The following is a 15530-nucleotide window of genomic DNA, read 5'->3' on the forward strand; positions in this document are numbered from 1 at the left end:
TTTAGGCACAAGGTTTGAAAGTGCCTTTTTGTATTTTCAGTAACACACAAACAATCATTTGTGTGTTATATGTCTCTACAAAGAAGCTTTTTATTTTAAAGCACATACTGTATAATATGGAGGACCACGAGTGTCACGGAAATAGTAATAAAGCATTTAATTAATTGATAACCAATTGTATAATAAAAATAGACATTAATAAATTTGTTAACAAATTAATTAATTAATCTGTAAATAAATGGACTAAATTGGAAAGTAATTCATTGTTTGATTTTTTTTAATGAGCAATAGCAGTAATTGTAAAAAGCAGTAATCGTAAAAACAATTTATAAATTAAATATTAATCTATCAATAAATGGTTCAAATTGAAAAGGGATTTACAAAAACATAATTAGACACTGAATAAATACAGCATTTAAAATGTATATATATATATATATATATATATATATATTTTTTTTTTAATGCATATATACATTTTTATATATATATATTAATATATGAGTATAAATCTCAGTGAATGCATTTTTGCTTGGGTTTAATTTAGCATTTGTTTCTCATCATCACTGATCTGTGATGTTTAACATATCTACAAGTCCACTGCTGCAAACACATAATTTCAAAGGTCCAAATCATGCTCTGACTGATCAACACATGCATTAAACATGTCCTTAAACTCATGGAGTACTCACAGAAATCATGGAACCAGATGATCAAACAGAAAATGTGCAAAGCAGCATTTATTGCATGCATAATGAATTCTAAATGTAATTTATAGCATTATAAAATACACTAATTGAGTGAGTAAGTTAATGAGGAGGGCCAAGTTACATTTCCAGGTTAGAGTTCAGGTGACATCTGGTGGACACTGGAGGAAGTCGCCCAATTCTATTTATAATAATGTCAGCCTTGACCGTGAACAAAAAATTAATCAGTTATGAAATGAAGAGGATTAATCTCTAAAGCAGCTCTACAGGAGATAGAAGTGTCATCATCCAGCTCAAGTCATTTCTAGTTATGTTCTCTTCAAACAGTGCTAATACACTCAAATCAATAGTGTTAATAGTAATAGTGAATAGTATTCAGCCGGTCGTGTGTTCTTTACATGGCATGTGTAAACAAAACAATATTGACACACCGATATTATTAAGACACAGTATTCATGTATTTTACATAATATAAATAAAGCCGCTTGACTTTTCTTATGGAATGATTTTTGATTCGGCTCTTATTCACTTCCGCGCCACGTTGTTATGAAATGATTGGTCCATGAAGCCGCGTGTGTCATTTTAATTGTTTGGGGGGGGGGAGTATAGACAAAATTAACTGTTAATCCATTATTGTTTATAATTAGCGTCATGACATATTATGTCATAACATAAGAACATATAAGATACTCTTAGATCGTTTAAAAGGCGTCGTAAAGACGTAAAATCTTCAGTAATGTAAGGCAAATGTCCTGTGATTCCCTCTCAATAGTGGTACAGTCCATTGACCCGAGACGCCCGAGAGGCCCCGCCCTCCGCTGGCTCGTCATCACTGTACGGAACTCACTCAACTGTCTTCATTACAGAATATTACAGATCTGTCAGATCTAAATAACGGCTTAAACTGTTGTGTGGAAGTGACTTTAAAAGCCACCGTCTTTTTTTGTGGATCATTTGAAGGTAATAATCAAACCAGTGCAGCAGGTGAATTGTTTACTGGGTGAGTTTATCATTAAATCATATGAAACATGAGCTCTACAGTTTTACTGATGTACAGTACAGTACAGTACAGTAGTGTGTAGAAAACATCGCTATGTGTGTACTACTATTACTAATAATAATAATAATTGTTACATGTAATTGTTAAATTCTATTGGTTAAATTCTATTGTATTTGTGTTGGTATTAATATTCTATCTTTTTTTTTACATAGTTAAATATTAAATGCTTGTAAATTACTTTACTTATGAACAAAGTATAATACAAAATGAATTACGAAAATAAAATATTATTTATTATTAGCATCATACCAAAATAAAAAGAATGAGTTGGAGTTGATAGTAAAGGAAAAGCAGCCAACAAGTGTCCCAGAATACATGTGAACTTCTTCAATACTGTTTAAAAACACATCCCAGAATGATTGAGAAATTGTCCCGAGACTTCAAAACTTCAAAATATCAGTCAAGTTCATTGCTAGAGAGATGATTTTCAGGTATTACAGGTGTGCTGTGTGGGTGTGTTCTCATGGGACATAAAGAAGGTGTCAAATATTTTCCATTGTGACACTCACTAGTGAAGCCCTTTATAAACACTCATGTAATGAGGGTTGTTGCAGATGTTTCTCATTTTGTTTCTCAGGCACCGTACATAAAATACTTGCACCTGATGCCCGTCTGACAGCGTCCCGCTCCAGTGACCCACAATGAAAGCTCTGATCCTGGTTGGCGGCTATGGCACGAGGTTACGGCCGCTTACGCTCACTGTGCCCAAACCTCTGGTTGAGTTCTGCAACAAACCCATCCTGCTGCATCAGGTGGAGGCTCTGGTCAAGGTAGCTCAGGAGGACACCTCTCCCTGCATTTGTGCTTTGTTCTGATTGATTTACAGCCTTATAATGTTAATGTTTGGTGTCTCTGTGGTCAGGCTGGAGTCCGTCATGTGATTTTGGCTGTGAGCTACATGTCTGAGCTGTTGGAGCGAGAGATGCGAGCTCAGGAGCAGAGGGTATGCTTGTTGCGTTTAACTAGTTTATTGTGTTTTTATGTAGTGAATATCAAAGTCATACGCTCTTATTTGTGATTTTCACAGCTTGGAATAAAAATCTCCCTTTCACATGAGAAGGAACCTCTAGGCACTGGTAGGTGAACATTTTCATATCACTGTAAGGTGCTCTTCGGTCACTTTTGACCGAAAAATTACCTGTTTTTAATTTTTTTAAATCACAGCTTCATGGGAATGGTACGAAACTTGGTGACTTTTATGACATTTGGAATGTGAACACACACAAAACTTGAGGGCATGATTCGAGCAGGCTAAGTGGTTGTAAAAAAAAATTGTCACACTTGTGGTCTTAGGTCAAAAATGACCGATCATTGGAAATGAATGGGAAATCGACAAAAACTTCTGAAAATGTACAATCTACAAATCTGACACAATGCAGAAAAAAAGTACACAGAAATGATGGGGTGAAACTTTAAAACATCAAGCGTGCAAAACCGACACATCCATTCACACACACTTATACACTCACCTATGAACTGGTGTGACTGTAACACAGCAAATATGTACAATAAAAGCAATAATTCAACTACAATGCAGTAAGAAAGTGGACAACAAGGAAGGGGTTGCACTCTAACACATCAAGAGTGCAAAACAGACACATATACACACACACACACACATACAGAATTATACACACTCAAATGAAGTGGTATGGCAATAACCATATAGCCATAACGAGTCAAAAAACTAAAATAAGAGGTTGAAATCAGATCAGACCCAGAAGGATTAAGCTCTGATAAAAACATTCCTGTTCATTTTTGTTACATTTTTATAGAATTTTAATGTTTTGCGTAACAAAATGCTTTCTCTGTGCTCAGGTTTGACTGTAGTAATAATAATTCAAAAACTGATTTCAAAATAAACAAAATCTAAACCTTTACAAAAAGTTGTCTTTGAGGATGTCTAAATATATATCCAAACACACAACTTAATAAAAATAAGAATTATTAGGCCTTTTATATAGGAATCTAGTGGCTAAACCATGGAATTACAGATGTTTTCTTATTTTACTCCCACCAGATGGCACTAATCTGACTTCAAAAATGGGATTTTAAAAGGCATTGACTCTATTTTAACATGAAATACTGCATTCATTGAAAAGTAATATTAAAATATGTATTGTTAATTTTTTTTTTCAATGGGCAGAAACTGATCATAATTATTGCATAAATATTAAGTGGCATGAAATTATCTCAAGATACAAAATAAAAAATGTAATTGAACAAAAATATATTACATTGATTTTACTGGGGCAAAAAAAAGTTACATTTTAGGTGTCCGGTCACTTTTGACTGTGAAAATCACAGGTGTGACTCCCAATGAGGAGCACCAGAGGGTTAAATGCACAAACACAGCCAGTGTGAAGCTGTAAATTTGATGTTTTTCTCTCAGCTGGTCCTCTGGCTTTGGCGCGAGATCTGCTGACTGATAACGAGGAGCCTTTCTTCGTTCTTAACAGTGACGTAATTTGCGATTTTCCCTTCAACGACATGCTGAAGTTCCACCAACAGCACGGCAGAGAGGGCACCATTGTCGTAAGAAACACACTTTCATTGAAAATCCCAAATGTTGCCGAGACTATGGTCTGAGATTGCTGAAATATGACTCAACCCTGTAGTCCATCCTAAGAAGCTTTACAGCTCCTTTCAATGCACTGTATAAAACAAACACATTTTTAGATCCTAACCTGATATATTTCTGTAAATTTCTGCCTCTCTCTCATCTCTTGAAGGAATATTGCACCCAACATTACTCACCTGTTACTCTGTTACTCACTTACTGGGGTTATCTGGCTGATGTTTCAGGTGACAAAAGTGGAAGAGCCATCTAAGTATGGTGTGGTTGTGTATGAAGGAGACACTGGACGAATACACCGCTTTGTGGAGAAGCCGCAAGTGTTTGTCTCCAACAAAATCAATGCCGGGATGTACATCTTCAGCCCTGCCATGCTGAAAAGAATCCAGGTCAGGACTGACGCAAACACCATCTCAGAACAACACTGTCATTTTATATGGGATTTTCAAAAATATTCATTTATTCAACTGCAATTAATACATATTGCTTATAGGAAATAACATATGGTACATTATTTGCATTATGAGAGTTTATTACCAGAAGATCCAGTTATGACATTTTATTTGAAAGGTCAAAAATATATTTTTTAATAAAACATATGCATGGACGAATTGTTCATAATAAGATCAATAACATCCATTTAGACAATATATATTTCTATTTCATAGCAACTTTTAGTAAAGTATCATTCATACTTTACAAGTTTTATTTAAAACAAAAAACCTATTTATGTAGTTGCAGTGTAAATGCATTTATACCATTTATGAATGTCAAATGTATAAATGTGTGCAGTTAAATGTAAATGTTGACAGACAGCTTCACTGACTGGCTCTATAAAGGGGATCAATGTGGCCTGTTGAGGTACTGCTCACAGAGATTAGGGCTGTGACAGATTTATGTGATGCAGTATCTCAAGTCAGTTATGCTAGAGATATCTTTCAGGGAGTAGGACTGTTTTCTTTATGTGATTCCATGAATATTTGCTTACAGCACATTTAACTTGTTTTCATTTTGCTGAAATTTTTAACCGTTATCCGTATTTTGCACTCAGTTGCGACCCACTTCCATTGAGAAGGAGATATTTCCTGTGATGGCGGAGGAGAGACACCTTTATGCCATGGAGCTGCAAGGTGAAGCATCACACAGCTCTCACCTGACACGTCTGATTAGGACTACTCCAATACAATCATACATTCATATATTTATCACAAATATTACCTCAGTACTTAATAGAAAGTTTAAAAGAACAGTGTTTATTCAAAATAGAAATGTTGTGTTATGATATACACTACTATTCAAAAGTTTGGGGTCAGTATTTTATTTTATTTTATTTTTTGAGAAATTAATACTTTTATTCAGCAAGGTTGTGTTAAAAATGGATAAATAGTGATAGTAAAGACTTATATGTGACCCGTTCTGGCAAAATGAGTCGGAATGCGCAAATTTTTGAAAAATGAGTTATTTTTATTTTCACATTCTCCATTAAAATACCTTCAAAATGATATATGACTTGTTGGAATCGGATAAAAAATTGGATCAAATATAATGTTACACATTAGATTTCCCCCCAGCCATTAACTAAACGCTCATGTAAGACATAACAGATTATGATTGTGTGAATCTCGCCAATACATATTTCGCAATAATGTTTTTTATAAGGGAGATCGCGCGCTCGCAGAAAGGCACGTCTTATGCACACGCTTTGCAAATGTCAGTCAGCGCGATCGTTTTGTTTTCATCAGCATGGGTTTAAAAATAATATTTCATTGGTTTGGACCCATGTCATGGAGAATTCGATATGAATATTGAATAAATGCTGTTTTTTTTAATGTTTTATTCATCAAAGAATCAGAAAAAAGTATCACAGGTTTTAAAAAAAAATATGAAGCAGCACAACAGTTTCAACACTGATAATAAATCGGCATATTAGAGTGATTTCTGAAGGATCCTGTGACACTGAAGACTGGAGAAAAATTCTGAGAGAAAATTCAGAGAAAATCTAGCAGTTTTTAATGCTTTTCTGTAGGATTGGGTACTTTCCTGCCAAGCTATACGAAATACCTCTAGTTTTGTTTTCCTCCAGCTGCGCTCCATTTTCCGGGCTGCTCTCTTTAGGGCGCGAGTGTGCTCATTATACCACGGTGTTGGACTCTTATCCTTAATCTTCCTTAAGCTTAAAGGAGCAACTGTATCTAAAGTGCTAGAAAAGAGAGAGTCCATAGTTTCTGTTACATCATCAAGTTTTTCTGTGCTGTTGGATATGCTGAGGAACTGAGATAAGTCAGGAAGATTATTTTCAAAGCAGTCTTTTGTGGTAGAAGTGATGGTTCTACCATACTTGTAACAATGAGTAGAATTTACAGTTTTAGCTATATGGAGTTTACACAAGACTAGATAATGATCTGAGATATCATCGCTTTGCTGCAGAATTTCAACACCATTAACATCAATTCCATGTGACAGTATTAAATCTAGAGTATGATTTCGACAATGAGTGGGTCCTGACACGTGTTGTTTAACACCAGTAGAGTTCAGAATGTCTATGAATGCTGATCCTAATGCATCTTTTTTTATTATCAACGTGGACTTTATCTGCAGCCAGCACTAACTCTGATAGAAAATCAGCAAATTCTTTAATAAAGTCTGTATGGTGCCCTGGTGGCCTGTATACAGTAGCCAGTACAAACATCACAGGGGATTTATCATTAACACTTGTTTCTCTAGATAATGTTATATGAAGCACCATTACTTCAAAGGAGTTATACTTAAAGCCTGCCCTCTGAGAAATACTGAAAATATTGCTATAAATTGTAGCAACACCTCCCCCTTTACCTTTTGGACGCGGTTAATTTTTATAACAGTAATCTTGGGGTGTAGACTCGTTTAAAATAATGTATTCATCTGGTTTTAGCCAGGTTTCTGTCAAACAGAGTACATCTAGGTTATGATCAGTGAACATATAATTTACAAAAAGCACTTTTGTAGAAAGGGACCTGATATTCAATAAGCCAAGCTTTATCATTTGTTTCTCTGTATTATATATTTTTTTTATTTGTTGAACGTCAATCAAATTGTTACTCTTTAATTGTTTTGGACGTTTTTTTGTATTTTCTAGTTCGGGGAACAGACACAGTTTGATATCTAGGTAAAAGAGTCTCTATGTGCTGAGAGTTAACTGACTATTGTAACGTGAGGCGGCTAGCAGACGATTGGTTTAGCCAGTCTGTCTGCTTCCTGACCTGGGCTCCAGTTAGTCAAATACGAACTCTAAGACTATGTGCCATATTTCTAGAGAGAAGAGCGGCACCACCCCAGGAGGGATGAACACCAGCTCTTTTCAACGGGTCAGGTCTGCCCCAAAAACTCGTCCAATTGTCTATAAAACCTATGTTATTCTGCGGGCACCACTTAGACATCCAGCCATTGAGTGACGACAGTCTGCTATGAATCTTATCGCCACGGTAAGCAGGGAGCGCACCAGAGCATATTACAGTGTCTGACATCTTACTTGCAAGTTCACACACCTCTTTAACATTATTTTTAGTGATCTCCGACTGGCGAAGTCGAACATCATTAGTGCCGACATGAATAACAATCTTACTGAATTTACGTTTAGCATTAGCCAGCACTTTTAAATTTGCCAAGATGTCAGGCGCTCTGGCTCCCGGTAAACAATGGACTATGGTGGCTGGTGTCTCTATTTTCACGTTCCTTACAATAGAATCGCCAATAACTAGAGCACTTTCATCAGGTTTCTCAGTGAGTGGGGAGAACCTGTTTGATGTTTTGATCGGAACGGAAGAGCGGTGTTTTGACCCGCGACTAGCCCGCCTTACAGTCACCCAGTTGCCCTGCTGCACGGGCTCTAATACCGGAACCGAACAATGTACAGGACTCCTGAGCTAGTCGCATCCAAAGCAGTATCTACAGCCCTCACATTCTTACTATCCTCAACTAAAGTTTGGATGCGTGTCTCTAGTTCTAAAACCTTCTCTGTCAGCCTAACTATTTCCCTGCATTTATCACATGTGAATCCCTCGTTGTTGACAGAGAGAGATAAGCTGTACTTGTGGCAAACAACAATAGCAGGAGAAGAAGCCATTACTCCCTGTGATTGATGACTGATTCTGATTTACTACTTACCACTGTTGATGTGACTCGTGAAAAATGGAGAAAACAATAATAGGCGTGAAACGCCAATGGAACCGCGCGTGACAAGCTAACCGGCTAATGAATGTTAACACGCTACACTCACGGTTTTAAAAAGCGAACGAGTTACTTAGATTAGTTTGATAGATAATACCAGAAATATGGTGGGAATTAAGTTATATATTATCACTTTAAACAACAGAGAGTGAAAGTAAGAGATTTCAACAGAAAAGCGAAGCTACACGGAGCTACAATCGCAAACCTCTCAACAGCAACAGTCAACAGTCTTATATTAAGTATCCTGATATACATAATGTTACGCATAAACACCATTTTAAAGGAATATTAAAATGTTCACTGTATAAGGAATAATTTTGGTGATTATTTACATTGGTGTGAAAGAGTGTTGGCCCCTTCCTGATTTTAAATTGTTTTGCATATTTGTCACACTTAAAAGATTCAGATCATCAAACAAATTTTAATATTACACAAAGATAATGCAAGTAAATACAAAATGCAGTTTTTAAATGATGATTTAATTTATTAAGGGAAAAAAGCTGTCCAAACCTACCTGGCCCTACGTGAAAAATTAATTGCCCCCTCTTATTAAATCATGAAAGAAGTGTGATTAACCACATTATTTTAGAAAGCTGAGTTAAATTTCACGAGCCAAACCCAGGCCTGATTACTGCCAGACCTGTTGAATCAAGAAATCACTTAAATAGAACCTGTCTGACAAAGTGAAGCATGTTTAAAGAGCAACACATCATTCCGCGATCTTAAGAAATTCATAAACAGATGAGAAACAAAATAGTATAAATGTATCAGTCTGGGAAGGGTTATAAAGCCATTTCTAAGGCTTTGGGACTCCAGCAAACCACGGTCAGAGCCATTATCCACAAATGGAGAAAACTTGTAACAGTGGTGAACCTTCCCAGGAGTGGCCGGCCTACCAAAATTACTCCAAGAGCACAAAGACGACTCATCCAGGAGGTCATAAAAGAACCCAGAACAACATCTAAAGAACTGAAGGCCTCAATTAAGTGTTCATGATTCAACAATAAGAAAGAGACTGGGCAAAAACAGCATCCATGGAAGAGTTCTATGGCAAAAGCCATTGCTGACCAAAAAGAACACAAAGCCTCGTCTCACATTTGCCAAAAAATATCTTGATTATCCCCAAGACTTTTGGGCAAATATTCTGTGGACTGATGCAACAAAAGTTGAACTTTTTGGAAGGTGCGTGTCCCGTTACATCTAGCGTAAAACCAACACAGCGTTTCATAAAAAGAACTTCATACCAACAGTCAAACATGGTGGAGGTAGTGTGATGGTCTGAGGCTTTGCAGATTCAGAACCTGGATGACTTGCCATAATTGATGGAACCATGAATTCTGCTCTCTATCAGAAAATCCTGAAGGAGAATGGCCGGCCATCTGTTCGTGACCTCAAGCTGAAGCGGAACTTAGGTTCTGCAGCAGGACAATGATCCAAAACACACCAGCAAGTCCACCTCTGAATGTCTCAAGAAAAACTAAATTAAGGTTTTGGAGTGGCCAAGTAAAAGTCTGGACTTAAATCCAATTGAAATGCTGTGGCATGACCTTAAACAGTCCTTTCATGCTCGAAAACCCTCCAAATGTGGCTGAATTACAACAATTCTGCAAAGAAGAGTAGGCCAAAATTCCTCCACAGCGATGTGAAAGACTCATTGCCAGTTATTGCAAACGCTTGATTGCAGTTGTTGCTGCTAAGGGTGGCACAACCAGTTATTAGATTTAGGGGCAAGCACTTTTTCACACAGGGCCATGTGGGTTTGGATTTTGTTTTCTCTTCATAATAAAAAACTTCATTTAAAAACTGCATGTTGTGTTTACTTGTGTTATCTTTAATTAATATTTAAATTTGTTTGATGATCTGAAACATTAAAGTGTGACAAACATGCAAAAAAAATTAAAAATCAGGAAGGGGCCAACACTTTTTCACACCACTGCGTATACCTGTTTTATTTACAGGTTTATTCGTATAAATTTGTACAGTTTGCCTAAATAATCAGATGGGTCTTTACACTTTAAACTGCTAATCCCAGTTTACTTAAACCTTAGGCTAACAAAATCCTGGCTCAAGTTTTTCCAGCGTTAACCCTGGGTTAGGAATTAACTAGTATAGATGAATGGTATAGTTATCATACTTGGTGTTAATGGGCCATTAAGATTTGGGCTTTCAGGCTTACTCTGTACATTCTTATTTGCATATTTGCTTTATCAGTATCATTAATGATACTAGACAGATGAATACAGAACACAACCGTTTTAAATAAGGGCTTACTTTGCTGTTTGCCTCAGTTGGGCATATATATAGAAAACTGTACCATCTAGTTTGTCTTGAATAATCTTTTTGGACCAAAACTGAATAATATGGCCTCTTCTTCATTCCAACTAACACGTTTTTCATTACTGTTTGACATTTTGATATTCCATCAAACACTGTTTCTCCTTGACACATTTGGCGTAATTTCGATCCAGGTGTGATATGCATCGTATAGTTACTAAATTTACAGTTAACAGTTGTTTTGTTAACTGTGTGTGTTTCAGGTTTCTGGATGGACATCGGCCAGCCCAAAGACTTCCTGACAGGCATGTGCATGTACCTGCAGTCTGTACGGCAGCAGGCCCCTGAGCGGCTCCGCACCGGACCAGGCTTCCTCGGAAACGTTCTCGTGGTGAGACACGGTTTTCACTCTTTATGTCAACATTCACTTTTTACTTCTTGTTTGGTGCTGTTGATATTCATTATGTAACCTGTGATCACACGGTAGTAGCTCAAAATAAATTCACTTTACACATTTGTAAAGTTTTGTAACATCCATTTAAAGCAAGTCAGCTCATTTGATATCCATATTTGTAAGAGCTATTTTCAGCAAGTAGAGCTTCTATTTACTTGAATGGGGAAAAGACAAAAATCTACACAATTGTATAAAATTGCATTTTAATGACATTGCAAATCAGGAAGAAACTCTTGACAACAGTATCTGGTAACATACAACATAGTCATGCTTCTGAGCCCTTCAGAAGAATGGAAAGTTTATGGTATGCTCACATTATTAAATAAGTAATTGGCTCTGAGCAGGAATTTCAAAAATTCTCCTTGAATTTTCTTTTTCATTAGTATGGATTAAATGAAGAACTGAGGACTAAGTCAAAAAAAATAAATAAAAAAATTCCGACTAAGGATTTTCAGGAAGTATTTGCCACAGTGGAGATCCATAATTAGGCACAAAAAGTGTCTGAGGCCCTATGAACTGAAAACATGACTAAAGAAGGAATTTGGTCTTTTACTCAGTAAACATGAAACATACTTTGTATTTCTCCTATCAATATATACTGTGCCTATAAATATACTGTAAGCAGAATATGATGCATGTACTAAAAATATATGACACACTGTAACCTCAACCCAGGACCCAACGGCGGTGATCGGTGAAAACTGTACCATCGGGCCCAATGTGACGATCGGGGCCGGAGTGGTTCTGGAGGATGGCGTGAGAGTAAAGCGCTGTACCGTCCTGAAGGGGGCGCACATACGCTCCCACTCCTGGCTGGAGTCCTGCATTGTAGGATGGAGCTCGTCAGTGGGGCAGTGGGTGAGTTTCACGGTTAACCTTTTCATATATTTTCTTAATAGCAATTACAAAGGAGTTATTTTATGAATGACAATATTAAAGACTTCTATTCAAAGCATAAAAGTACCCTAGTAAAAAATAAATATACTTAAATGTATTTGAAATGTATTTGTAGTATACTTAGCATGAAATAAATGCATTTTCATATTTATGTACTTATTAAAATAGTTTAAATGACATTAAAACACATTTTAGCTTAATATTGAGAAATGTGCATCGTGCACAAGTAATATGCCAAGTAATGTTTAATTATAATTAGTGCGGTCAAACGATTAATCGCATCCAAAATAAAAGTTTTGTTTACATAATATATGAGTGTGTACTGTGTATATTTATTATGTGTATATATAAATACAAACACACACATGTATATATTTAAGAAAAATATTATGTTTATATAATAAATATTTTTATATAATATAAATTATATCAATATAAATATATACATGTAAATATTTTCAAAATATATACATGCATGTGTGTATTTATATAAACATAATAAATATACACAGTACACGCACATATATTATGTAAATAAAAACTTTTATTTTGGATGCGATTAATCTCAATTAATCGTTTGACAGCACTAATTATAATTTTCATATCAGTGAAGTCTCGAGTTATCTGTCAGTAAATATGTTAATAGATTTGAACTATACTTAGTATGAAATAAATGTGTTTTAAATATATTACTTTTTTACTAACCACTACTCATCTTATAAAGCATTGTGAATGATGAAATTAAAATTTGGATAAGTTGGAGTGTGTATTCTTGTGGAAGGCTACCCTGTGTGATTTGTGTGCTCATGATTGTGTTGGTCAGGTGCGGATGGAGAACGTGACGGTTCTGGGTGAAGACGTGATCGTGAACGATGAACTCTACATCAACGGTGCCAATGTCCTGCCTCATAAATCCATCACAGACTCTGTTCCTGAGCCGCGGATCATCATGTGAAGCACCCTTCACGCCCCTCACGAAGTGCCCGAGTGTGCAGCTGCTGGATGACAGGAGAATCGACCGCTGTGCTTAATCAGCATGATGGGAATGGTGTTATTTGTGAAGAATCTGAAGTATGCAGTTACTGACTGTGGTGTTTGAGAGAGTGCTGCCGCAGGAAAAATAACATCTATAGTAGATGATCTCCAGCTGACATGATGCATTGCATATTTCTGACCCGTCAAGTGCTGTTTTTTTTCCCTCTGTCTGCATTGTGTTCCTATTACTGACAATTAGACCAGGACTCACCTTGCTTTTTTGCATTTTGTTGATTTTGAGACACTAGTAAGCTGTCTAGTTTGAATTATTTTCATTGTGTTTTTCCGTTTATAAACGGAGACATGTAATGCTTTCAGGATAAAACTCGGTGCCTGTAGAAAGAAAGAATGAGAGGTATGTTTATGTATCAGATGATTACTGTAAAGACTGTTCACACCTAAAAGCTGTAGTATGTACTAAATTATGCAAATCATTTTTTTTATTCATCGCTCAAGGTCATGCAGAAATGTGATGGGTACTTCCTGTGCAGTTGAACAAAGATGAAAAAAGACATTCAAGACTCATGAAGTGATGACACAAATGAGGATTTTTGGTCTTGATGTCTTTTCTATATATATATATATATATATTAAAAAAAAAAAAGTTACATGAAACATATTTTTGGCTTTTCTTTTGAGCTGTTTTATACTGAACAGCAATTTAAACCATTTTAACATAGTTTAAAGTTGCCTGTGACCTTTTGGTATGTAAACAGAAATAAGACAGTAATGTTTCATGGACGTTATTATTATTATTTTTTAATTGTAGAAATGTGGATGAATTTCTTTATAGTTTTATTGACATTTATGTCATTTCTGGACCATGAACATCCAGGGCATTAAAAATCATGTAGAAATCATTCAAGGCATTCAGTTGAACCTACAGTATAAGTAAAAATTATTTACTATTAAATTGTGAATTATCAAAATACACGTAATTTACCGAATTTTAGTGCTACCTGTTAAAATAGCTTATATCAGATGGTGATACTAATTTTTAATTTATAAAATAATATTGAAAAGTTTATTTGCAAAAAAAGGTAACTGATAAAACTTAATTTTCAAAAAAATGTTTTTATGATATGTTTTTATTGTGTTTTGTGTTAGTTATCTGTATTTTTAGTTGTTTTTTTTTTGTTTTTTTTATCTATCTAATCAAAATAACCCAACTGCAGTTTAATTGAGATTAATTGGAATGCACAATGAAAAAAACATGATTTTTGAAAACTGTTAAAAACAGAGTCATCTGTTTTTGCAAATGAACACTTTATAGTTTAAATAACACCAATGATGTTTATTCATATTAGTGACCCTGGACCACAAAAGCAGTTATACGTAGCAAAAGCCAAAAATACATTGTATGGGTCAAAATTATACATTTTTCATTTTATCCCAAAAATCATTAGGATATAAAGTAAAGATCATGTTCCATGAAGATATTTTGTAAATTTAATACCGTAAATATATCAAAACTTAATTTTTGATCAGTAATATGCTTTGCTAAGAGCTTCATTTGGACAACTTTAAAGGTGATTTTCTCATTATTTAGATTTATAGTTTATAGTTTAATAGTTTTATCTCGGCCAAATATTGTCCTATCCTAACAAACCATACATCAATGGAAAGCTTATTTATTCAGCTTTTAGATTTCAACTTGTGACTGGTTTTGTGGTCCAGGGTCACATTTGTGGATGAACAGAAAGTTGGTAATGCATGTATGGAAGCATGACTGTATTATGAGTCTTCAGACGTGCTGAAAGAGTTCTCAGGTCGACGCCCTCTTGGCTGCTTCTCCATATAATTAAGTGCAGCGTTTGGAGGAAACACATGAAACACTGAAATGTGAGACTGAAGTGTGTTAATCTCAGATTCACGGGTGATGTAATGTCTCATTCCCGTCATTGCTCGTAGTTTTAAGCGGTGGGTCAGAGTCAGGCAGAGAAACGCACTCGAAGCTCTACACTAAACTGACTTCGTCTCCAGAGAGCGCGCGCTTGCAGACCCTCTGTCTGATTCAGAATGGATGTGCTCGCGAGCGGACAGAAGGTGAGTTGTTCTACTGCATTCGAAATTATATCAACTCTCGTTGAATTCCACAGAATGCAGCGTGGTTCTTAACATGTAGACTGCGGAACAACTATACTTTTTGTTAGGAAAGAGTTCTGTTAAAAATCAGCACGTCTTGTAATCACAGCAATGCTGATATTCAGACCAATACAACTGTTCATTTAATACAGAGCAACTTTTTAGACACAGTATTGTTGCTTTTGTCTAATCTCACACTGAAGGTGATGTAATGTCTCATTCCTGCGCGAAAGAACA

The 15530-nt window shown here is 35.7% G+C and overlaps 2 protein-coding genes across 4 annotated transcripts in view; both read left to right on the forward strand.

The window, feature by feature from the left end:
• The first annotated feature begins 1532 nt into the window (after positions 1 to 1532).
• gmppb (GDP-mannose pyrophosphorylase B) lies at positions 1533 to 13846 on the forward strand. 2 transcript variants are annotated; one of them, XM_058761244.1, is made up of 10 exons: positions 1533 to 1667; positions 2345 to 2537; positions 2630 to 2710; positions 2795 to 2843; positions 4160 to 4302; positions 4573 to 4731; positions 5394 to 5472; positions 11086 to 11213; positions 11952 to 12134; positions 12997 to 13846. In XM_058761244.1, exons 2-10 carry the CDS (start codon positions 2409 to 2411, stop codon positions 13126 to 13128), a joined length of 1083 nt encoding a protein of 360 aa, XP_058617227.1. In that variant the 5' UTR covers positions 1533 to 1667; positions 2345 to 2408; the 3' UTR covers positions 13129 to 13846. The 2 variants fall into 2 exon arrangements, with proteins under 2 accessions (XP_058617227.1, XP_058617226.1); XM_058761243.1 differs by having other exon boundaries at positions 1539 to 1707; positions 12997 to 13845.
• A 1177-nt stretch (positions 13847 to 15023) lies between these two features.
• The window catches only part of lmcd1 (LIM and cysteine-rich domains 1), a 55437-nt gene continuing 54930 nt past the window's right edge, over positions 15024 to 15530 (forward strand). The window contains exon 1 of one of the 2 annotated variants that reach the window (XM_058761248.1): positions 15024 to 15254. In XM_058761248.1, coding sequence (XP_058617231.1) covers positions 15228 to 15254 — 27 coding nt within the window. In that variant the 5' untranslated portion in view covers positions 15024 to 15227. The remainder of the gene's footprint in view (positions 15255 to 15530) is intronic. The other variant, XM_058761247.1, reaches the window with a different exon arrangement.

The sequence above is a fragment of the Onychostoma macrolepis genome, chromosome 22, assembly GCF_012432095.1.
Source record: "Onychostoma macrolepis isolate SWU-2019 chromosome 22, ASM1243209v1, whole genome shotgun sequence".
Classification (NCBI taxonomy): domain Eukaryota; kingdom Metazoa; phylum Chordata; class Actinopteri; order Cypriniformes; family Cyprinidae; genus Onychostoma; species Onychostoma macrolepis.